Consider the following 24,096-nt stretch of genomic DNA (forward strand, 5'->3'; position numbering starts at 1 on the left):
GGCACTTTTGGCATATTGCTAACCAAGAACCCAGCCTACTGTGTATGTTGTAAAAGATGCTGTTTATAATTGGGCTTTTAGCTTACCATCTGTGCACGGTTCAGCTGCAGCATCTCCACAGATCTGTTTCTGCACGGTTTCCAACTCCCTGTTGCAAGCCCTCAGAAGCGAGTGACTCACTTTGGACTTTCCAATGAAACTCAAGCTCTCTACAAGCTATCTTTTAAAACCTATCCCCTGTTCTCAGAAAACTCAGTGATACAGACCTAATGCTTTTCTACAGACTCACTGGCTCATATCTGAGTGGCACTGAAGCATAACCAGCTATACATGTAGTCACTGATGCATACATACCTCCATGTTGGCTCTGCTAATGCATATCCTGTTCTCAATGCCACTGACACAAATTCATTTGGGCACAGGAGCTGCCGGCGCATAAGCCATCCATTAACGCCACACCTTGTAATCACTTCTTATTTTAAAACCAATTTCTTTTAGAAAAACAGCCTTTGCACTAAATCTCGGGGGGAATGTTCCAAGCCCAGCCTTCCTTTCTCAAACTAGGACACTCACAGGAATCAGAAACAAGCTACGTGCTCAGAACTCATAGGCTTGGGTCAGAAACTTGAGGAGTACTCGGTGGATGGGTGGGTGGATGCATGGATGGATGGACAGAACAAACTCCACCTAGTCCCATAGCCTTGCACCTTTATAGATGAGCATTTATAGGCCTTACTAGGCAACTGGTTGAAGTCTGACTAGGTTAAATGCAGGACAACGCCCACAAAAGAGTGAGGGAGGGAGGGAGGGAGAGAAGGGAAAGATCTCCTCAAACTTTTATTTGAGAACAGGGTGGTTTTACTCAAGGTAACTGCTTGAAAGGCAATGCTGGAATGCTACCAACAGTTAGGGAGGCCATTCCCCAGGACTGTTTAGTTTCCAGATGCTGCCCCAAGCAATCCTGATCTTAGGCTAGTGGTTGGCCTCACAGAGGTGGTTTGCAGGGTACCAGGAGTGGAAGGCTGCCTGGGGCCAGGGATGCCAAGGCCACACCTACAGAAGCCCAACGCATTGTGAGTCACCTGTTCTGCTTCCACTCCACTGTCTCTGCTCTGCCTCAGCACCCACCCCAGTACCTGTGTTCCAAAGGCCCATGACCCCTCCTTGTTCAGGGTACCCAAGGCCCAAGAAGGAGGTGAGTGTAGCGGGGCCCATGTTCACCCACTGTGCAGTCACAGCTTCACAGAAAGATGAGGGACAACTCAACCTCCCCTCATTTCAGGGTTGCCTCAGCTGATTTCACCACGTTTAAATGAGGAGACAGAGCATTACTCCTGTCAGATAGCCTTCTCGCTGTTTATTTCTGCCTAGGAAACAGCGGCAGGACCCCGGTGTGACGTTATTCTACACACCGAGAACAAAGAAGCAGCGCTGTGAGCCCGCCGCGGGCAGCGGTCCCTGCACAGAAGTGAGAACAATGCAATGGCAGCGGTCAGCAGCCCGGCACCTCGCTGTCACCGCAGCGCTGTAATCGCTGGGGCAAAGCAGCCGCTGAGCAGGGCTTAGATGGGAACAATGCGGCAGCGCTGCTGACGTGCGCAGGGCTGGCCGGGGCAGCGGAACAGCCTGTTTGGGCAAATAGGCTATTTTTTGGATTCACCTGCCAGAAAGCCGCAGCGAGATGAATGGCCTTAAGTGTTGAAGCGCTCGGGTCGCTATCTGATGAACCTCAAAAAAGCCCAGATACAGGTCAGGTGCGGGACACTCGGACGGGCCGCCTGGGGGCGGTGGGTCCCGCCCCGAGAGCTGGCTGAACGTAACCGCCGGCTCCGCCCCGCGGTCGGGTCGCCAGCTCAGGGGTAGAGCGGCGGAGGGAGCGAGCGGAGCGCCGAGTGCAGCGGGAAGGTAGATAGGTAGGTGCGGGGCGGCTCGCGAGGAAGGGGTCGAGGCTGCTGCGCGGGGACCCCGCTCCCGGATGGGGCTCGGCTCCCCCCGGTTCGGTGGGTCGAAGTTCGGGGCTGGGTCGACGCGCCGGGGGCTTTCCGCGGGATGGAGCCGGTGGCGTCGGGCTCTGCGGGGCCGTCTCGCATCGCGGCCGGCCGGGGCAGGCGGCGTCCCCGGGGCTGTGCACGACTCTTCCCGGGCTGCGGGCGGCCTCATGGCGGGGCTGCGGTTAGCGGCCGGCACGGCGCTTCTGGAGCTGTGCTACAAGTGGGGTAGGGGCCGAGAGGTGGGGGCGAGCCCGGGGGATCCTACTGCTCCCCAAAAGCCGTCTCTGGGGCACAGCGGTGTTCCGCAGTCCGGCGTGCGGCTCTGTGAGGCCGTCCTTGCGGGAAAAGACAGCTTCGGGAGGCTGAGCGTGCCCGGCTGTGCTCGGTGGGACGTGGGCAGCCCCGCCGCCCTCAGCGGCGTTCCATCCTGATTGATTCCTGCGAGGTGGGTGAGATGCGGCTGTGGCAGTCGTAGCCCTGCTGCGATGCCGCCGTAGGGATGTGGTACCGCTTCAGCCTGCTGTGCCGTCTTTTTTCCTTTTTTCTTCCAAGCTAAGGGCAGGATTCTGAGTACTGCCAGAATTTCAGTAGCTGGACGGATGTTGGCTGTGAATTGCCACGCACTGTGACTACTAACTGGTCTGTTGATACATGGATAAGAGCTTGCTACTGCCCAGATGTGCCATCTCTGCTCCACAGCACAGGAGCTCTGCTGCGTGTGTTTTAACATCAAATCGACCACTCAGTACTTAAAAAAAAAAAAAAAAAAAAAAAAAAAAGCTTGGAATCTAAATTTTGGCTTCAGTACATCCATAAACTGCATATAGATTGTTCAGAATGAAGTGTTCCCATGGCTTGGACCAGCTCTAGTGTTTCCATCCTGTGCGTGAGACCAGAGCTCGAAACTTGTTCTTGAGAAAATCCCTCTTTTGCGTAGCATTGGGCTCACACCTCAGCTCTGGTGCTTCCTGGCTGGCTGAGAAGTGCAGAGCAGAGGCATATGGCCAGAGCATCGCTGTCTGAAAGTCTGTCAGTGTACTTCAGGCTCCCTTTGCAATGGCACTGCTCTGAAGACCTGGGGAGAAGCATCTGGTGAGAACCACCTCTGGTGCACAGCATTTGCTTGCTTCTTACCTGCAAGCAACAGAAATAGAGCAGGGCACAAGATCATTACTTGGAGAAAGCCCTCCCACAGGCAATCTCTGTCCTACCCCATCTAAGTTCCTCCCTTAAGAGGATTTAGCAGCTTTAGTGATGCAGCTCATCTGGACTTCCTTCATTCCTGCTGTCTGTTCTAGTACTAAAATAGAGACAGGTGTAGCATGACCTGCAGCTGTGAGCTGGTGTGGGAGATGCTTAAGCAGGGCTCTATACAAGTTTCTTGCTCCTGTTACCTGAGCCACTCCTGCCTTCAAGCCCCCCATTAAGTGTGAAGGATCTTAATATGAAATTCTTCATCTGTCTGTAGCTGAGGAAAGGTTTTATCCCTCTCATGTATCTCCCTGTCCTTGCATCACACTAATAAGTCTGGAGGCCATCTAGGGCAACAGGTGTTCATTCAATAGATGTTCAATTTGAAAGATGTGTATGGAAGCTTTACAGATCTAGTACTCACAGGTCTGAAGGCACTTCCCATCCCAAGTAGAAGCTGTGTTTTTTGTTGAAGACTACTGCAGCAGGAAGCATTCAGCAAGGTAAAGGGAGCTACTGCAGCATGGACCTTGAGCACTGATAGCTCAGGATCTGTTACAGGAAATCCAAAGCAATATTGTAAGGTGGACCATGCCCCGTGCCATATCAGCTAGTCAGTATTGGTCCGCTTGAATGCTGCCTGAGGCATATAGTGGCCACTTTCTTCTTTATCTCCTACTTGCTGGTGAGCAGGAAGTGACACTGGTTCCCTGCTCACCTGGTCCAGCAGCACTCAAACTGTGACTGAATACCTTGGAGAGATGGAGGGAGGCAACAGTGCTTCCCCCTGTGCAGCAAGTGGGGACTGCAGCCTTAGTTTTTGCCCTTCTTTCTCTATATGAAAAAAATCTGTGTGCATCAGAATTAACTGCTTAAACTTCACCTTTCTAATATATATGTACCACATCTGCACTTTCTTCTCCTAGCTCCTTGACTTTGTTTGTCTGTGAGTGTAGGTGATAACACCGTGGGGTCTACAGTCCTTACATATGGAAGAGGCTGTCTCTTGGCAAGGCAGAAAAATAACACGAGACGTGAGGCTGGCAGTTCTGGATGAGCAGTCAGCTGTGGCAGAGCCTGTTTGTTGCTCAGCTGTGTGCTCTGCTGAAAGCTCCCCTGATTATGAGGGCTGAGGTAGTTAATGGCTGACTTGCACATTGACAGGGTGATAAGTGAAGCACCAGGAACTGCATGCTGGAAATTGCTGAAATCATTGCTTGCGCGCTGACAGATTCAGAGCTAGCTGATATCCTGGAAGACAGATGAGGCATGACTGTGGGCAGTTCTGCAAAGGGGACTGCTCTGTGGGTGATAGCAGAAAAAGGGAATAAAACTCAAGCCTGTTAAGATGGATGGGGACCAGAACATGCAGGTGGTGTCTTGTCCCTATACCCAAGTAAGACCCCTTGAACAGAGCAGAACCAGGAATGCCAGGCAGCTTGGGGCTTATCCAAGGTAAATACAAGGGGAAAAGTAAAGGAAAATAAGCCAAAGGTTGGCTTTCTCCTGTGAGAAGAGGCACACGTGTGGGCTGTCTGGTTCTAAGTTCTTTTCTCTCCTTGGTGGAGCTCCAGAACTGGGACACTGCCAAACAAAAGCAGTGCATGTACTCAATTTTTGACACTTGCTATGGAGGTAAATGGCCTGCCTGCCTTTTAAGGAGCTCGGCAGCTTTGCTGTGCCATCAGGAGCGTTGTAAATTGGCAAAAGACTATTGGCATTTGTTAAGGATGCTGCTAGTCTAGTTTCTCTGCAGCACAGCCTTGAGTAGACAGGTGTGTTACAAAGAGCTTTTGCTGCAAAGCTGTTGCCTGGCAGTAAGCTTTATCCCTTCCAGAGTGATGGTAATCCTGTGACAATGTATACTGGAGAAATACTAACTAGAAAGAGCTACATACATTAGGATATCCAGCAGCCCAGAAATTTGAAGCTATATAATGCAGAGTTCCCCTTGTAGGCAAAAATAATTGCACTGGAGTCAAAAGGCGCAAGCAAAGGGAGGGCTGAAAGGTGAGAGCTGGAGCCACATGCTCCTTCCCACAGTAGAATCACTGTCCTTGTTCCCATGGCCACCTGCCAGTACCCCACTGGGCGGTTGGGAAAAGATTAATTATGTAGAGGAGCTGGCCTATGGTGATTTGCATGGCTGGGCACTGGCCTGCTGTAAAGCAGTTCTACCTGTTGGGAGTTAAGGAGCCTGTTTGCCAGAGTTGCTCCAGAGAAGGGCTTCGTGGTCACTGGATGTGGCTGTGTTGTCTAATAGCACAAAGGCTGCTGCTGCCATCCTACGATGTACGGATATGTAAATCCTAGGCACTTGGAGTTGGCTTGTCTCCTGTGATGGATGATTAGCAATTTGGTCGGGAATCAATTTTGAAATGTAACTTAACTAGAACAATTCCTCTGCTGCATAAAATGGCTGCATGCTGGCTTTCACACACTCAGGTTAGATCTTTCCAGAGGCATTTCTGTAGCTTTCTTGGCATTTCTAAGTTGCTAGGTGCTCTACAGCAAAAATATCCACATTGGAGAATGTCTTACTCCTTTTCTGCCTTTTTTTTTTTTTTTTTTTTTTTCCAATTTCTCCTTGGTCCTGCAACTGACTTAGCACTGTTTGGAAAATGAGGTCTATGCCATATGTGTGAACAGCAGTTAAAGAGGAGGGCTGTGTTCAGTGATGTTAGTATCAAGCGTGTGTTGGGACTTTGGTCCCACTTGCCTGTGGTTAAACTGTATCATGTGAACTGATCTGCTCATCCCTTTCCTGCTTGTAATCAAGCCATTTGTAGACTCTTTACACAAAAGGATGCTGTTCTGGCAGTGGGTCTGAGGCTCGTCTCATGCCAGCATGTCACAACTGGAGCATCCTCTTGACTGCTGTGGAGCTGGTCATGTGTCAGCATGCACTAAGTCACTGGGATGAGTCAAGTCCTGGGTGGCTTCACTGGAATGGCCTCAGCTTCCTAGTGCAGGCTTTACCAAGTAAACTGCCTCCTGTCCCCTCACTGCTCTTCTGCTGGTTTTGATCGTGGAGCGAGGCTTCCTGAGCGTGGACACACAATGCTGAGCTGGGGTTGGGTTGAAGGACCGCAGGTCAGCAGGGCTCCACCCCCCACTGCTGTTGCCTGGACTTATGCACTGACCAAGCAAAAGTAGCAACTGTTGCACAGCATCTTCCTTGTGCTTGAAGAAACAGGGCTCAAATGGCAGGCAGCAATTCTAATTCTGCTCATTCCTGACATCTCTCTGGGGGAAAAAAAAAAAAAAAAACCAATGGGTGAGAAAGGGGCTGTCTTGATGTTTCCAACAAGACTGAGCTCTTCTTTGCATTTAGGTCCCTTTCTCTCACAGGTTTTCTAAAGACACTGCACACAGTAACTGAAGAGCCAATCCCCCTGAGTTGTGCAGTAAATCTGTGCATTCCCTTAGTAATCTCTTTTAGTTAGGGAAGATTTCTGCTCTGAGGCAGTTGTGCAGTGCTTGACACTTGCAGAGCACGGTGTTGTGGAGCAGCACCAAGGTTTCCTGTAGCACAACTGTGGGGCCTGAGATCCTGCTGCTGAAGGCGCACAGGAATTTCTGTTTGCTGAAAGGGGCATCAAGCCAGCTGCTGCCTCAACACAAGAGGCTATTTCGTGGAACGGCACAAGCAGCATTAATGCCCTCAGAGGCTGTGCTGATGTCACAGTTCTGCTTGTGCTCTCAGAGGATGATTCTGCATCCCTTTCCAGTGCGTTTCATTGCAGCTTCCGAGCCCACGGGGCATGGTAGCTGGGGCTATCAGTGTTGTTGTGGTGGTTTAAACTTGATGCTGTTGTAAAACAGTGAGTTTCTGCTACATATCAGCTCCAGGCAGATGGGAAGCTTCTTACAAACCCAGCTGTCAGCTTCCAGCAAGAGCTAGTGGAGTGTATACAACTAGATGGCTTTGCATCCGGCGTTGTCCCACAGGAGCCTAAACAGCTGCTCTCTGTCACTATGGGGTGTTTGCTGTCAGGGGAAACAGCCACTGGGGTGGTGTGTGAGCTGATCTGGGCCAGCCTGTTGCAGGGCCAGTCATGGTGCCTCTCGCCTGCTGCCTGATCTGATGCCAGCATCTCTCTGGAGAGCATTGTCGCCCAAGTTCTGCTCTTGTGGTGGATTGTCCTCCTGCTGAGAGCTTCCTACCAAAGGAGAAAGACTACTGGTTGCAGTTTGATGTCATCAGTAAGTCTGGCTTGATAGATACTGCAGAACTAATGGGAAGTAGAGATGTCTTCCCCTGTAGCAGAATGCTAAGTCACAGCTTGAACTGGTGATTGAGCACCTGGTAGGAAGGCAGGGCCAACCCAGGGGCACTCAGCTGTATGCAATGCCCCGAGTGATCTCATTCCCAGACCTCATTTAAGGGTTGGCAGTGGAAATCCCTCCCTACTTGAGGTTCTATTGGTAAACAGCTCTTTTTCTTCATTTCTACCTGGTGGCTGCTGCATTTGGGCTCATTTGCTATAGCCAAAGACTTTGTCACCCCACTATTATTGCAGTACTTTCCATCCCCTTAAAGCATTACTTCCCCGAAAGCCCACTCCCAGAAGGGAGTGCAACATGGTGGGGTGGAGAAAAGTATTATAAATAAATGTCTGCAGCTCTATTAAAAAGTAATGATAACCTGCATCATAGTCTGCTGATTAAAGATGAAACAGAGCTCTGCTTTTTTTTTTTTTTTTTTTTTTGGTCCTTCAAAAATGGAAGCATTTATTTCTGCATTAAACTAAAAAAGACAGAACTGCTGTTTTCCATCCTTCTTCTAACTTTGCTCCATCAAACAGTCTTCCAAAGTCTTTGTGCTCAAAATTTAGAAGAGGAGACTCTTTCAGGGAAGCATTGAGGCCCCTGGCCTGCCTGGGTTCTGGCTGGACAAGGCCTGTTTTCCAGACGGCTGGAGGCAGTGCCATGCATGGATCCCTGAGGACAGTGGGAAGCCCCTCCTTTTCCCGGAACAGACCCAACTCTCAAAGTCTTTCAGTCTGTTTTAACTGCCAAATTCCCGGGGAACATATCCCATATGTCTGTTCCTCTTGGCTTCAAGCAGCTCTGTCCACTGCCTATGCATGTGATGCTTCTTAGGGTGGATTGATTTTTATTTCTTTCTGGATGTTGTTTGGAGGGGTGATTCTAACTGCGGGCAGCAAGTCTGAAACTGAGCAGCATCTCACATGGCTTGGTGAGGTCTGCCACAATCACCTGTCCTGTAGCACAGCTGCCAGCTGAGAGCACAACTGCTATATGCACCCAGGTGTATGGTGCCTCAGCTGCCAGAGCTTTCTGCACAGCAGAACACAAAGCCCTGCAGCCTCTCCTCCAGCTGGCTGAGCCTTGCACCTTTATCTTCCAGCTTTGTCTGCTGATATTCCTTCCTGTGGCATTGCACTTCATGAGGGACTAAGTCAGGAATGAAGCTACTCCAGTGCAGGTTCTGCAACAGCTTGTGCTGGTTTTGCTGCTTACAGTGCTGCTCTTTGTTGTAAAAATCTTTATTTTACTGCTTTATTCCTCCCCGTAGGAGTGAGGATTAGAATCTGTAAAAGAGGAGGGTAGAAGTGCTAGGCACTCAGATGTTGCAGCAGCTCTTCCTGGGATTGGCTACTCCAGAAACCGACTCAGAGCTGCCACAGTGGTGGGATCAGCAAGGGGTCTGGCTATTGTGACACAGGTGTTATTATTGAGGGGGAGGGGAAAATGTGGTTGCAGGTGGGTTTTGCTGTTTAGAAGGGAATCACTCAAAACATCCGTGCTCTAAACTCATGTACTTCAAGGCTTTTCTTGCCCTCTGTCCTCTCTGGACCCTCGTTTTGGAGGGGTGGAGCTGCTTGGGCCAAGAGGGGCCCCTGCAACTTGCGCTGCCTATAAATAGTACAGCTTTTCTCTCTTCATTCATGCCTGCTGGTAGTGCTGGGTGGCCCAGGCTCAGGATGTTGTGAAATGTCTGTCCACGTGATGACAGTGACATCTAAGCACAGAAAGGCCACTCCAGGGGCTGCGGTGTCCTGTCTGTTTGACCTCAGGCAGCCCAACAGAAGGAAAGCTTCACCCCAGGCAGCTGTAGTGAGCACAGAGGCTGTGGTGATACTTTTTTCTTCTTGTGAATGCTTCCCATTGATTTTGGAGATCCCTGGCTGAGCCATACCTGTTAACTTGTTAAATTGGCATTGTTAAAGCCACCCATCTGTGGTCTGTGCTGCAGTTGCACATACCAGTGCCAAAACGGTAGCATGGCAGCAGGGTGGCTCAGTAGCTGTAGGCATGCAAGCAGCTGGTAAATGAAGAGGATGCTGCAATTAACAAATGGTCTGTTTGGCAAAAACAAGATTCTTGACATCATAAATAGTAAGGAGCTTCTTTCTGGGAACAAACCAACAGGGGCATCCCTTTGTGGACTGAGACACTTCCTTGTGTTGGTAATCTTATGCTGCTTTCCAGTCATGCTGGACCTGCAGCAGTACTCTAGCTCTGCTTGGTCTGTGGGGCTGAAGGGTTAAAACCTTGGGTTCTTGGGATCAGTGCCTTGCTGTCAGCAAAGAATCTGATACAGAGCATGTGATATGATTACACTAATAACTTGTCTCATCTCTTGTTGGAGAAAGCTGACTTAATTCTGAAGCTTCACAGCCATTCAGAAGGATGAGCCAGAGGAATTCTGCTTTATTAGGTGTTTATTTGTTGTTCTTCCTTTCTGCCACTTCAAGATCACATGGATGGGCCCTAAGGGGCGAAGGTCTTTGGAGAGTCCTGGAGCCAGAAGATACCTCAGCTCTTTGGAGAACTGGTCGTGCCCAGCAGCAGGGGACCTGAGCTCTTTGGCAGCAGTTGGCTGTCCTGGCAGGGTGTCCGTGTTCCTCCAGAGGCTGCAGTGTGAGGGAATGCTCATCCTCCCACGCTCCCCTGGCTTCAGCTGAGGACTGAGCTGCTGGAAAGTCCACTGTTGCTTGGGAGGGCAGAGGGTGAGCACAGCTGAGGTTAGCTGTTTTCCTCTGGGGGTACCCTGCTTTTCTCAGCCTCATCCACTGCTCTGTGCAGAGGCCTGCAGTTCTGGGCTGCGAGGTGGAAAGAGCTGGAGTGTGTTTGCTCCAGTACCAGCTGACAAAAATTTCACATTTGTAAAGTTAATTTCTGCACCTTTCCTGCATCCTTGCTAATTCCTGGAAGGAATCACAAGGAATGGGAAACTTCAGTTCCTAGTTGTGGTAATGCCTGTAAATTCTCAGAATTGTGTTTGGCATGGGTGTGCTGAGTTTAAACACGCTGTAGTTATCTGCTCTAACATCTGAGAAAATGGAAGTAACTGAGAACCGGTTTGTTTTGAAAGGGAACTTAACAGTAGAAAGTCCTTGACCTTGACTTCTTGCGTCGTATGTAGGAGGAGGCAAAGATATAATCAGTCGTACTACCAATGGCTCCTAGTGCAGGGACAGGGAATCTCTGTCTCTTAGCTAGATAAAAGTTCAGGTGAAAGTTTTCTCCTCGCCCACGGAAGTGCCTGGAGTTCTGGTGGCCTCACTGAGTTGGAGCGGCAGAGGTCTCAGGAAGGTATTTCCTAAGCTACGCTGTAGTGGGAGGGGTTGTGCAGCCTCAGACCAGCTCTGCTGACCTCTGGGAAAGCTGTGTACATTACATGAGAAGCTTGGGAGCCTGTGCTTGTATGGTGATTTCCAGGCTGGTGGGCCTGATGCCAATGGCAAATGCTTGGTGGGCCCCTTGGCTTTGTTCCTTCCTGGGGAGCTGGTGCAGGCGTTTGTTGCAGAGATGCTGTTTACAGTATAACAGTTCCAAGTGGGTGGTGGGGAGGAGGACGGAACACGGGGGAACCAAAGCTGAGCTGATCTCTGTTTTGGAGTCATTAAATAGCCTGTGTAGTCAAGTGACAGAGCTGCCTGACCAGTTTTCTGAAATGTGTGTATTCACTGCGATGTGACCTGCAATGCGTTTAGTCAGCGCAGAGACCCCTCTGGACCCTACCTGCAGTGCTTGCTACACAAATAGCAATCTAGTAAGTGGTAATCAAGAAGCAAAACAAACAAACAAAAACAGTATTTTGGCTTTTTCTTTTGTCTGTCTTTTCTGGTAAGGTTGTTTGTGGAGGTCGGGGGAGTTGGCAGGGGAAGAACCAAAAGATGTCTGGAACAGATTCTGGGGTTTTGTTTTTTCTTTTTTTCTTTTTTTTTCTTTTTGGCAAGCTTGTATCTTCGGTCTTGCTGAATGGAAAGATTTGCTTAAATTGGAGAAATGGAGTGTCCTGCAAATACTGTCGTGCTGGGCAAGCATGTGTGCATAGACTGAAAATAGCAAAGAACTTTCTCCATTTCCAAGTTTTAGGGAATGAAGCCATACTTAAATGTTGGCTTTTTGACTGAAGTGGGAGGTGCAGGTGTTCTTAAAATCTGTTTGCATCTCTTTCAAATACACAGAAAGGATCATGGGTGCTTGTGAAACCTGCTTTACTCTTTGATACCAAAATGTGTGTTGGTTTCTTTGTAAGTGTGATGGTGGCTTATAAATATCTGATCACTTCCTTTCACACATCAGAATCACGTCTCTAAAATATATATTTCCGTTTTGCAAAATGCACCACAGGTTTTCTGTTGAAAAACATGCTGAAAGACCTCCGTGACCATAGATAGTCTTCAGGGTGCTTTCTAATCTCTCATCCCACAGGGTGATATGTTGGTCAGATTTTTGCACTTAACAGTATCCCTGCTCCAGAAACGAAACCGAAAAGCTTCGTGTCTTATCAGGGGCACTGGGAACAAATCTATTTCAGTGCTGTAAGCTGATAAAAATTCATTGCTCAGAAATCTGGTCTTGTCAGTGGTATTGACTGCCGTCCCTTCTTGCTCTGGTCTGCCCCTCTTGCTCCAGGGCAGCAAGCACAGCTGAGCCTCTGGTGTGCAGATGACTGGCAGACACTTGTGCTAGGTTGTCACCATACCTGTCCCATACCCTGAACAAGCAGGAGCAGTCTGTCTGTTGTGCTGCCCTTTATAGGCTGATGGAGCCACGCTGCTGTTTGTGTTGAACCCTTGTTGCAATTTCCTCTAGCTTAAAGGCAATGGTTTCTACTTAAGGAGCAGCTATATCTAGAGCAGATGTAATAACTGATAAGATTCTTCCGCTTAACTTATTTTCCCCCCATAACCATTTTCTTGCCACTGCTTCAAAAGGTTATATTATGCAAATGTTTTTAATTTTTTTTTTTCCTAAGCTGCCCTGACACTTTATTAGAAGCTATAGCTGACTCAGTGGCACTACCACAGACATTTATCTGTTTCCCCAGAATTGACTTATTTGGGAGTGCAACCCTTAATAGCAGCCCTAGTCTTCCAGGTCCAAGTTGTCCCTCCAATCTTTCTGCTGGAACTCAACAAGAGATGCTGTTTGGAAAGTCTGCACCATGAACGTGACTATGTTTATGCTCTCAAGGTCACTACACAGTTGGTATTATCTCAGCGGAGCTTGAAGAAAAGCTCATTGAATTCAGACCTGAGCATTTCATTGGCTTGGTGGTTGTTTGCTTGCTGGAGACAAGCTGTAAGTCCCAGGTGTACTGTAAGTCCAAGGCCTTTGAATTGTAATGTCAACAAGATGAACTCCCTTGGGTATTCTTTGTGTGTTACCGGATCTCTGCCTTAGGGCAGTGCCGTACTTGCTTAGAAGAGGCTCAGCAACTCTGCCTTTGTTCATTATCTGGCACTACTGCGCCAAGCTGTCAAGTTTCTCAAACAGATGACCACAAGGCTGCCTGATTGCCAAGTGTTTGTTCTTCACCTGCATGGAAAGTCAAACATTCCCATTAGTTGGGCTCTGTGGGTGAGGGCTCCTCCCATGCCATGGGAGGTCATGGCCTTCAGAGCTGCCCTGCTGTAGGTCCTGCTGCATGCAGATGTCTGTAGGAGCACGAATGACCATTCTGTGAGCGTTCTCTCATCCTCTCTGGCTTCTGTGAATCTCTGCCCTGATTTACAATGAGGGCAGTGATGCACTGGAACAGGTTTACCGGAGAGATGGTGGATGCCCCATCCCTGGAGACATTCAAGGTCAGATTGGTCCACACTCTGAGCAACCTGATCTAGCTGTAGGTGTCTCTGTTCATTGAAGGGGAGTTGAACTAGATGGTCTTTAAAGGTCCCTTCCAACTCAAATAATTCTATGGTTTGTGGCTTCTCTGGCTTCTGCAATAGAGAATTCTGGAAATGTAACTGTGCTATCCTTCAGAATGCCCTTACTTCATGCTGATCAGTTCCCAGGTAAGTGACTTCATGCAGTCAGCAACCTACTGGTCCCCCACCTTGGCACAGGTACTTGTGTGGATTAGGGGGAGCAGTTCTGTCACCTGAGCATGCCAGTGAGAACTTCCACTTTCTTCCAGTGATCTCAGCTGCTGTATCAGGCATAAGATGCAAAGCACCATGAGCACTGGATGTGCTGCAAAACTGATACAGTGGTGACTGCTGCACCTGTGTTTTTGTGAAGAACAAAGCTTTTCCTTCAGTGAAGCGCAGACACAAACTGGCCTACTCTGCTTGTGTTAGGATTATTCCTGCTTGCTTCTCACTTTTGCCACACCAGCAAATGAGCCCCTTATTTATAGTGCACAGGATCTTGGCAGCTGAGGTGTGTGAGTGGCAGGAGCAGGGCTGCAGCTGCAGCAGGCTGTGCTCTCACCACAGGGCTGCACTGCACAGGCACGTACCAGTCAGCCTGAGCCAAGTGTCGTAAACTCCAGTGAGCACCAAGCACGCAGTGCTGGCTAGGTGGGGGCAGTGCAGAGTCTAGTTTGACGCAGCAGAATTGCAATTAAAAATTAACTTTGCCTTCCCCCACCTCGACTGATGTGGTGATAACATCTGCATGCACCTGCTCCCAGCACTCCCACTCTTGTGGAACAAGAGAATGATGCTTCTCTGCTGCTGCTCCTTGCACATGTCCTGGGCTTTGTGCTTCACACATCAGCTCTGCTGTCATCACTATGAGCCTGAAAGCTGGAGATGCTGCTGGGGTAGGGAGCCATCTCTGGTGCTGCATGGCTTGCTCAGGCTCCTCTTACATCTTGCCTGCTGGAAACCTGAAGTCCTAGCCTGGGAATACCTTCTCCCAGGTCCTGGGGCGGAGCCCTGCTAGTTGGATTCAGCCACACCAACACTAACCAGGTCGTGTATGCAACTGAGATGTTACTGCAGTAGTGAGCTGCTAGACAGGTATGAATGGCCCTGCGTATCATCACAGAATAGGGAAGGAGAGGCAGGGAGATACTCTGCTATGGAAATTGACTGTAAGTTCTTCTATGAAGTGCTCTGCAGAGCTGGCATTACTCTCGAGGGTGACATGGAAAAGCAGAGGCGTGTGGGTGGGATTGTTGAAAAGACTGCGTGGGACTGCTTAGTGAAGGATGGGTGTGGGGAAAATATGTAAAAAGAACCTGAATGATGAAAGCAATTAGGGTGGAGAGGAAAAGGAGAAAACAATGCACAACTGTGAACAAACAGTGGAATTAGAAAGTTGAGAGCTTCGTTTATTAGACCTTTGCACGCGTTGCTGCAGGATGTTGGGGCTGGAAAGTTAGGCAGCTGCCAGAGGTGAGCAGTCAGCTCTTCAGTGGCAAGAGCAAGAACAAGGGCTGTGCTATGCATGTCTGCTTCTGGGATCAGCAACCCGGCCAGATGGAGAAACTCACAAATTTCATGGCCTGTGGATATGCCTGGTTGTGATACATCCAAACTTATCTTTCCATCTTGACTTCCCACTGAGTTGCTACTTCCACAGTGTTGCTTGTGTTGTGACTGCTTGTGCAGTCTTACAAGGTAGGATCCTGAGGCATTTAATTAATTTAATGAACAGAAGCAAAGTTTTACTAAGGATAACATGAGAATTGGAGAATTTATTATATTTCAGTATGTGGAACCCATAGTTATGCTAAAAGCTCAGGGAAAAGCTCTAAAGACCTGATTTACTTTTGGCTTGAAAACTGTACTTTGAATTGTTTCTTTATTGCTGGGAGCTATGAAGGAGGTGTATCTCCCTGTGGCAAGAGTGGCATGTAGTGCTGTAATGTGCAGTTAGTTTTTTGGTTTCTAATAAAATATTAAAACTAGAATGCCTTAAACAGCTGGGAATAGAGGGCCCTGAAAGCAGATCTTTTACTCTGTCACCTCAGGCACAACTTCTTTCACAGCAGCTCTTTTCAGCTTGTTTGACAACGTAATTACCTTAAGTAACTATTGTAATGATCCTAATAGCTCAGCAAGTCTGTTTTCCCAACTAATCAAAATAGCAAGGGGCAGAGTCAGAGATAAGCAGCACGTGGCTACTCTCTGCTGGGAGCAAGCGCTGCGAATTGCTCCTTGGGCTGGAGAAACAGGGATTGCACCTAGGTTGGGGCACCTGGTAAGAAGATGATGACTTGTGTGAAGTCTATCTAGCTTATTGCATGGCTAGGTCAAAAGGTAGAAGTGCTCTTGTATCCTCCACAGCAGACATCCATCATTGCCTCAGGACCTGGCTGCCTAAATGTTGAGGAGGGTGCCTAAATGGTAGAGGAGGATGCCCATTGCTTGGTGGCAGGCTAGCCCATTGTAACAAGGCCTGCATACCAGTTTAGCTCCAGAATTAACCTAGATATTTAATAAGATTAAGCAAAAGCCTTTAATTGAAACAAAAGAGTGCGCTAGGTTCCTGTGACCCTTGGTACACCCAGGCTGGCAGCAGGAAGCACTGCTGACCTTGCTTCCCACTGGGCCTGGTTCCTCCCAGCAGGACTGGTGCCTCAGCTCGTCCTGCTCTTCCTCTGACTGCTGCTTCTTACCACAGCAGCGTGGTCTGAAGCAAGGAGCTTGCCAAAGCAGATTTTAAGTAACTTAAGAGCTCCATTCCCTCTGCAGGATGTGTAGCTGCTCAGGGACAGGAAGGAGAAGCAGGAAAGCTGACTTTTGAGGTGTTCCCCCCCCTCTTTGTCCCCATGTGTCAGTCAGCCACACTGCTTCCCAGGAGGAGTAGAACTCCAGTACCAATGATGGTCTGCTGGCCTTGTCAGTAAATTCTGAGCTCTTTGTTGTCAGACTAGTGAGAACTTGTAGTTTGCAGTTATACAGACCTATTTATTCCTGAAGTTCTGTAATGCAAAGACCTGATAAAGACCTGATATACTTCCGAATTCTCAGTGCTGAGAGCAGTCTTGCCTATCTTTTCTCATGCAGGATTACATAGGCTCTAGGCATGGTAATTAAGATCAAATACAGTCAGATATGTTCTTTGTATGACAGAGCCACACTGTATTTCCATTCTTCCCCTCTCTGTTGCCTGCTAGCCACTCCACAGACTACAGCTTGCGTGGCTGGTACCAACAGACTAACAGCAGCATCCCAATCCATCATCCCATGCTGCCTTGTACTCCTGAGGTTATCTATGGAAAAAGGCCCTCACTGAAATTTTGCATGTCTTGCAATTGCAGCAGAATTGGCAGTATGTGAGTAACTTGCTGGTATGCAGTAGACTTGCTGGTTCTCAAGTGTTGCTGAGCCACCCAGTGCAGAGTTGCACGCAAGAAGCTTGATTTCATGCTACCTTACAGATTGACCCAGTGTTCCCTCAGCTGCTCAGGGGTCACAAAGAGATGAGAGTTTTCAGAGGGAGGGACCTGTTCTTGTGGGCTCTGTCTTCAGGTAAGTGCATCACTTCACTCCATCTGGACTAGTAGCTACAGTTGGTGTTGTGGCTGTTAACACAAACTCTGTGCAAGTAGTGACAGAATTAGTGTATATGTGACTAAATCCCTTCTAGAACATCTGATAGCTCTGTCAGCTCCAGGAGGTCTTCGCAGCAGCTGAATTTATAATGACTATGTTGTCCTGTCTTGCTGCTCTCAAGGGCAGCTCAGGATGTCTGTCCAGTGCATGCTTCTGGTGTGCCTTCTATGAGACTACCATGTGATGCAGAGCTCAGCATGGGGTGAGGGTGTTGTCTAATCTGTCTGGAGGACCTGATGCTAACAGCCCCTCGTTGTTCTTCTGCTTTCCCTGTAGATCCTGTAAGTGAGAGAAGATGGGGTCCGGCTGCCTGAAAGTCACCAAGTACTTCCTGTTCCTCTTTAATCTCCTGTTCCTTGTAAGTATTGCGGGTGTCTGCAGAGTACGTAGGAACTAAAATTAGCTGGAAACATGTTTTTTTTTTTCTGGATGCTGGCCCAGTGCATTCATTAAATGACACAGATTTTGGAAGAGAGAATGGAACTCCTGAAGCTGAAGCATATTGGAGCTGCTGACTCCAAGTATGGCTAGGTGCTCTGCTCCTGGTCTGTACTTGCTGCCTCCAGTGCACATATTTACTTTTCTGCAGTGAGAATGGAAGGCCAGAGTTACGGGGTTTTGCTGGATGGAGAGATGTGGTAGCTTCTTTCTCTGCTACCCTGAGCAGCAAAGCTACAAAACCTGCCAAGTAGCAGCAGTGCCCTCCTAAATAGGTCAGGCGGGACTTCAAAGAACAACTCTAATTTTGTTTCAGTCCCAAAGGCTGGCTCTGGTTTTTAACAAGGTGAATTAGTCCAAGTCCCCTGTTTGAAAAGGAATTGGGAGGTAGGGGGAGACTGGGGAGGGCTTAGCTGGAGAAAAAAAAGCAGGCCTCTGGATAGTTATTCTCCAGTGTGTGCCTCAGCAAAAGGTAATCCAGTCTGAGCTCCTTTTTTTTTTTTTTTTTGATCAAATGGGGTCTAGGAGGGGGCACGCTCTCACATGCATTCTACTGTGAAGTTTAGATGCTGTGTGTTGTGTGAACAAAAGGCCAGCATGGCAGTGTTGGTGCCTTCCTGGTGTGGGGTATTGCTCTGCTGAAGGAGGTGGCTTCTACTTTCCATATACCAAAAAGAAAATAGCTTGTCTGATACTGTTACCCTTTGTGTAGCATAGTAGGGAAATGAAGGGCCAAGCTGGAAATTGGACGTGGGAAAGAAGGCAAGATAAGGGGAACACTGCTTTCTGGTCTGAATGCAGCTTCACTCTCTGTTCCTGCATGGCTGTGTTATGCTACAGGTGTTGTCTTTCCCCTAAGGCTGCCCCATAGAAAGAGGGCGTTTGAAGCTGATTTGTTCTGCTGTGGAGCTTACTGCTTCTCTGGAGTGAAGATTTTGAGCTGTTTCAGCTGCTGGCAGGCTTTTTCCATGTGCCTGATGTTGAGGAAAGTGGTATCCGTTACTGTCTGGCTGCCATAGGAAGTAGTTGACCCAAGAAGTTTTTTCCTGTTACAGTTGTTCAGGGTGTGAATGGGGGATGTCCAAGCTTATATAATGTAGATGTTTCTAGATCAGCTTTAGTCCAGTAGAAAAATTGCTGCAGCACTGCTGTGAGCTCCCAGCACAGAGAGGTTCTGCACCCCTCGTGCTGGCTGCACTAGGTGCTGAGCTCTGTTATGGAGAGTGCCTGGCTTTGAGCTCAAGAAATTCCTACTGTTTCCTCACCCTCTGAAGCTTGTGCTGCTGGCCAGCCAGAGCCCACAGTGATGGCTGGGAGCTGGGCAGCTCTCCTAGCTGGCTCGTGCTCCCCAAGCTGTCAACTCACAGGGACTGTTCTTTTATTCCATAGATTTACACTTGATTGCAAAAGACTCTCATGCTCCTTCAGTGTGGATGTTAACGCTGGGGATAGAGCTCTGTCCTCTGGAAGGATACTGAGCTGAGCCTTTGTGGTCACACTGTGCAGGCCAGCCCTCCGCCAGCAGTGTTCTCCAGCCTGACTTGGAGCTGATGAATTTAGCCTTTAGAGACCCTGGTTAGCTGTAGAAATAGCTTTTCTCTACAGCTTGAGGACTGTAAGAAGGTCCTTTGTTCTAGCTGAAGTAGTTCAGGGACTTGGTGTATTGCAGCCTTGGAGCCTTGTTTCGGGGGAAGGTTTGACCTGCTTTAATTAAAGGGAAAAAGATTATTTGAACTGCTTTCCTACACATCTCAGAAGTTGCTAAAACGTAAGTTTAGAGTATAAGCTTAGTTTCTCTAGTTAAAATTTTACACATCTCTTCCTTGGATATCAGGCACGGGCTACAGCAGCTGCTTCTCCTTAGAGGGAAAACAGTTCTCCCAAACACCTCTGTAAATGGAGCTGGCTGCAACTTGAAACAAGGCCTCTAGTTATCAGTCGTGATATTTTTCAGAACTTAGGGCTTGGTTGGGTCAGAAGTCCAGTGACAGCAAAGTTCTTCCATAACCCTCTTCATTGAATTGTGCTATGGAAAACTGCCAGAGCTGCCTTCAGGGGGCTGCATCTTCCTTGCTTGGGTTTGGATGGGGATCTTGCTGAGGTCTGGGGTGACATCCTCATGGCTGGGGTGAGGGAGAGACATCCATGCTCTGCTTCAGGGCTGTAAGGCAGCAGAGAAGAGGAATTTAACTCTGTGGGCATCAAAAGGTGTGATTTCCATGTGCAGAGACTGAAGCCAAGCCAATGGCAGAAGCTGCGTATGGAAACTCCTGCAGACATTGAACAGAGATGCCCTCCCGCTAGGATATAACAATAGAGTTGTAAACAGTGTTTTTTTTCTTTGTGGTTTCTTTTCTCACTGCCCTCCCCCTTCTAGTGTTTTCAGCAGCAGCTCCTGGCAAACACATGAGCTGTGGACAAGAGCAAAGCTCCGAGTGAAAACAGGCCTTGGGTAGTCAGAGTACCTCATAACAAATAACTTCCCAGGAACTCAGCTCAGCAGGAGCTCTGTGTTTTGTCAGTGGCAGCAAAACCGAGGTGACATCTCGGGGTCAGTAAGCCAAAAGAGATGTCACACAAAGCCCAGTTTGCATCTTTGTTCAAGACAAATATTTTACTAAGACTGCCTTAAATGTGAGACTGCCTCAAACTGTAAATTCAGCAGTTCCTGTGAATATGAAGTTTAAGAGGAATTTTTAGGAGCCTCCAGCTGTTGTATAGTCAAGGGGCTTTCATTTCCAGTTTGACCAACAGATGCAGTGCTGCTGTGCAGCACACTGGGATGTGATAAAAAGATTCTTGTTACTATCATAACTAACATGTAACTATCATGTTGGGATTTTTTTTTTTTTTACTGAGAAACAACAGCAGCATGCTTTCTACAGCTGAGATGCCCTTCTTCATTGGTCTTAAGATATTGGGAACTTGCTTGGTGACTTTCTAGTTTAACTCCCAGAGCTGTGTTATTCCTCTGCCAAGCCAGGAAGCTTGCAAGCAGCTTATTTCAGAGTGTTATTTTATCTTTGCTCAGAAAGGCATCTTTGTGTGAGGAGTTGAAATGCAGTGTAAAGTTTGGAAATGTGTTGACAATGCCTGGCCATATGGCTCTCTGCCAGCTTGCTTCAGGTGGTGGTTTGACATTTCCATGGACTGTCTGAACACTCTATAATGAAGCACAGAATTGCCATCTCTCTTCAGTCCTGTTGATTTATTCAATACCTTGCTTCATCCTCTGCTGAAATCCTGCTGGTGTAAGAACTACTGCCTGCAGCTCACATCCTTTGGAGACACATCACTTACCTTTATCCTTCCCTTGTTCCTTTACAGTATTTTAGAACTTTGCACCAGTGGTTTTCACCACTCTGCAACTTTGAATTGTCCGCATTGCACAAGTTCTGGCTTCTTATAAATCCAGCAGACTCACAGACTTCTTAGCATAGTGACTTCATTGTGGTACAATGGTGTTACGATCCTGATTTTGGGAGCTGGAGCAATCTCAATGTACAGTAATACCTAGAGGCTCAAACAGAATATGCTTTTTTTTTTTTTTTTTTTTTTCTCCCTCTCTCCTCCTTCAAAACAAGATGAGAAATCTGTATGTTTCTGGCCTTCTTGATTTAGGATCTGGACTCAGCTGAGTACTCACAGGGACGTATTGCTCTGTTAATCCTTCCCCTAGATAAAACTGGTGAGGCACAGGCTGTGACTGATGTTTCGTAACAGTTGGTGGAAAGATGTGTTGGCTGGAGTATTGAGGGGCTAGGGTGCTCTGGCGTAACATAGGGTCACAAGACAAAATGCCTGAGCCTGGCTCTGGAAGAAGGAAAGCCCTTTGCTCATGGGAACCTGCATGCAAAGTGAATGCTACTGGTTTTGTGTGTTTGTGGGCTGAAGCCATAACATCGTAGCAGAGCCTGACAAGCCCAAGATGTCCTTCCTGGGAAGGTTCCAGCTGACAGCTACGTAAACCTTGGCAGCTGGCTTGCAGTCTAGTCCCTTATAGTCAGGTTTCTCTATTCAAAAAAATTTTTATATCACATGCTAGATGTTCTTGTGCTCCCTCAGATCTTCAGAGAAACTGTGTACTTCCTCGTGCAAGATTCTAGCAGCATCTTCTCATCAGACTGTTTTGAACCTTCCTCTGATATGGTGTGAAGGTCTGCCAAACAGAACTTGGGGCTCCTGTGCAGTTGGCTGAAGCTCTCTTCCTGGAGTCATGCTAATCCTGTTTATGTTGGGAGGAGTACCATGGGGGAGATGGGTGGGAACAGCAGAAGAATAGTTGTTTTTCCTCTGGAAATATGAATAAGGGTTACTGCCTCTTATAGTTGGCTTATTAGTTTATACAAATATTTGTTTTGTTCTTGTTCTTTCAGATTCTGGGTGCTGTGATCCTGGGTTTTGGAATATGGATTTTGGCTGACAAAACCAGCTTCATTTCAGTTCTGCGTAAGACCATGTTTCTTCTTCATCTTTCTCTTTTTTAATTGACTCTGGTCTGGGGCTCTGTGTGATCGTGGTTTAGTCTGGGGACGGCAATGCTTTCTAGCAGGCTTTGTGACCTGAGCAACAACACGGTGTATGGCAAGATGGACCTCTAGTAAGAACAGGGTGAAAAGGAGCATGCCTTGAAACATGGTGTTTCTGCTAGTCTCGTGAATTGCAACACTGGGGTCAGACTGTATGAGACTATTGACTCTTCAGCCAGCAACCCACATGCTTCATCTTAAACCTAAGGACTGTTCTCACTGCATGCTGTATTCCCACAACAGCTTTGGCACTGACAAACTGCTTCCTTTGTGCCGTTTCTTAGAGGGGCTTCTAACAAGTTGTGTTATTCATTGCCACTACATCCAGAATTGCTGCTGATGTCACCAATGTCAGATTCTGTAGTGAAAATTGGATGCTAGATAAATGCTGCTTGCAGCCCCATCTTGTTTGCCCAAGGAATGGACAGCAGTGGCATTTGTAGCTCTGTTCCTAGTTACACCAATCCTTTTATCTCCCAACTCCTGCTCCCAAGTCACTGCTTTTTAGCAGTGCTTTTGAAAGATGCTGGGCGGAGAGAACACCCCCACTACGGCCAGTACACACAGGCACTGCAGACTGCTCTGTTTATTGTGCTGTGGCATCTGGCTAACACTGCGCCATTAAAAGGGCGAGAAGCCCAGTAAAGGGTGGTGGTAAGTAATGTGTGAGCATGAGCAGAAATGCACTGAATACAGATAGCTGAAAAGAGGCTTACCAGGGCCTGGCTACTTGCATCACCCATCAAGGTCTGAGATATGACCAGTGCCAGTTGTGCAGCAGCTACTCCCCCAGGCTTAAGGCAGTCACTGCCACTGTGAATGTACCAAGTCCCTTGGTCTGCCTTTTTTTCTTCCCGTTTTACCCAGAATATCTGCTAACAAAGTGTGTGAAGATTTTACTTCCTTCCTGGCAATTTCTAGTCTCAGCTCTTTCTCCCTGCCCCTCACTTCCTTTCTCATGCCTGCCCCTCTCTTCCTCTGCTTTAGTAACCCATTGGAGGAGTTCTATACAGCAGTGCATTGCAACCCACTGCCAAGGGGCCGCTTGTGCTTGCCTGGCAGCTGGCCCAGTGCAGGGGAAAACATGGAGTGACAGTGAGCAGAGCAGGGCTTGCCCAGCCAGCAGGGCCACATTTCTGAGACATTGCAGATGAGAGGTGTGAGCATGGCCTCTGCCTACCTGCTGCTCTGGCTTCTCTGAAGGATTTTGCAGCTGGAAATGGCTTTTTCTTATAGCAAGAAGCTGACTAAGCAAGAATATTAGCCTGGACTCAGTTATTGTCTCTTTTTAACCTATTTCTGGAAGAGCTCAGGGACTTCTCCTGTCTCTTGGGACTTCTTTCTAGGAAACTGAATGCTGAGCTCTAGAAATATTAATTGCATGAATCACTGGACATTCTCCTGCACTATCCAACTTGCAGGTTTACAGATTTCTGTTAATGATCAGTTTGTTTCTGGTTGCTATTTCCAGACTCTTTGAACTTTTATGCCATAATGCATGCCTTTCTCCAGTCCTATTCAGCAAGAAATAGTACTGTGACCAACTCAGAAATAAGGGTTTTTTTCTTCTGTTGCTTACAGTATCAGATGTTGAGAGGACTGACAGCAGCACCAGCGTGTCTGAAATAATGTTACCTAGACTTGAATGAAAAGCTGTTGAAAATAGAGAGAATGCAGTTGTTCCAAACAACAGTGGGTGGTAGCTGCTAGAAGGATGTGCAAAAGTAGCTAATTTGATGTAGCAGAAATGCTAAGTCATGTCCTGAAACAGTGATTGAGCACCTGCTGGAAATGCAGGGCCAACCCAGGGAAGCTCAGGTGTATGCAATGCATGCAGGATCCAGCCCTCCCCAGACCTCATTTAGGGGTTAGCGGTGGAGGTGAGGGTATCTCTTGCTGAAGATCCCTACCTACCTGAGGTCTTCCAAAGGTAAGCAGCTCTCTTTCTTCATTTCTGTGTTTGCAGCTGTTGCGTTTGGGATTGTTCTCATTTGTTGTAGCCAAAGACTTTGCCATTCTGCTATTGTTGTGGTACTTTCCATCCCATTATAGCATTACGTTTGGACACAATCCTTGTTTTGATCCTGGAATGAGCATCTGTTTGCAGGAGTCATAGATGAGTATTGAAACAGCGTGAAATGAGTGCAGTTGTTTGGAGTGACCATTAGTCAC

At 47.9% G+C, this 24,096-nt stretch overlaps 1 protein-coding gene across 3 annotated transcripts in view; it reads left to right on the forward strand.

The window, feature by feature from the left end:
* The first annotated feature begins 1,091 nt into the window (after nucleotides 1-1,091).
* Nucleotides 1,092-24,096, forward strand: part of CD82 (CD82 molecule) — a 33,310-nt gene continuing 10,305 nt past the window's right edge. Inside the window, exons 1-3 of one of the 3 annotated variants that reach the window (XM_031593371.2) lie at nucleotides 1,092-1,195; nucleotides 17,234-17,315; nucleotides 21,772-21,844. In XM_031593371.2, coding sequence (XP_031449231.1) covers nucleotides 17,253-17,315; nucleotides 21,772-21,844 — 136 coding nt within the window. In that variant the 5' untranslated portion in view covers nucleotides 1,092-1,195; nucleotides 17,234-17,252. Of the gene's footprint in view, nucleotides 1,196-1,456; nucleotides 1,914-10,433; nucleotides 10,749-17,233; nucleotides 17,316-21,771; nucleotides 21,845-24,096 lie in introns of those variants that run through there. The other 2 variants (XM_031593370.2, XM_031593372.2) reach the window with 2 other exon arrangements.

Source organism: Phasianus colchicus, chromosome 5 (assembly GCF_987193195.1).
Source record: "Phasianus colchicus chromosome 5, bPhaCol1.hap1.1, whole genome shotgun sequence".
In the NCBI taxonomy this organism is placed as follows: Eukaryota; Metazoa; Chordata; class Aves; order Galliformes; family Phasianidae; genus Phasianus; species Phasianus colchicus.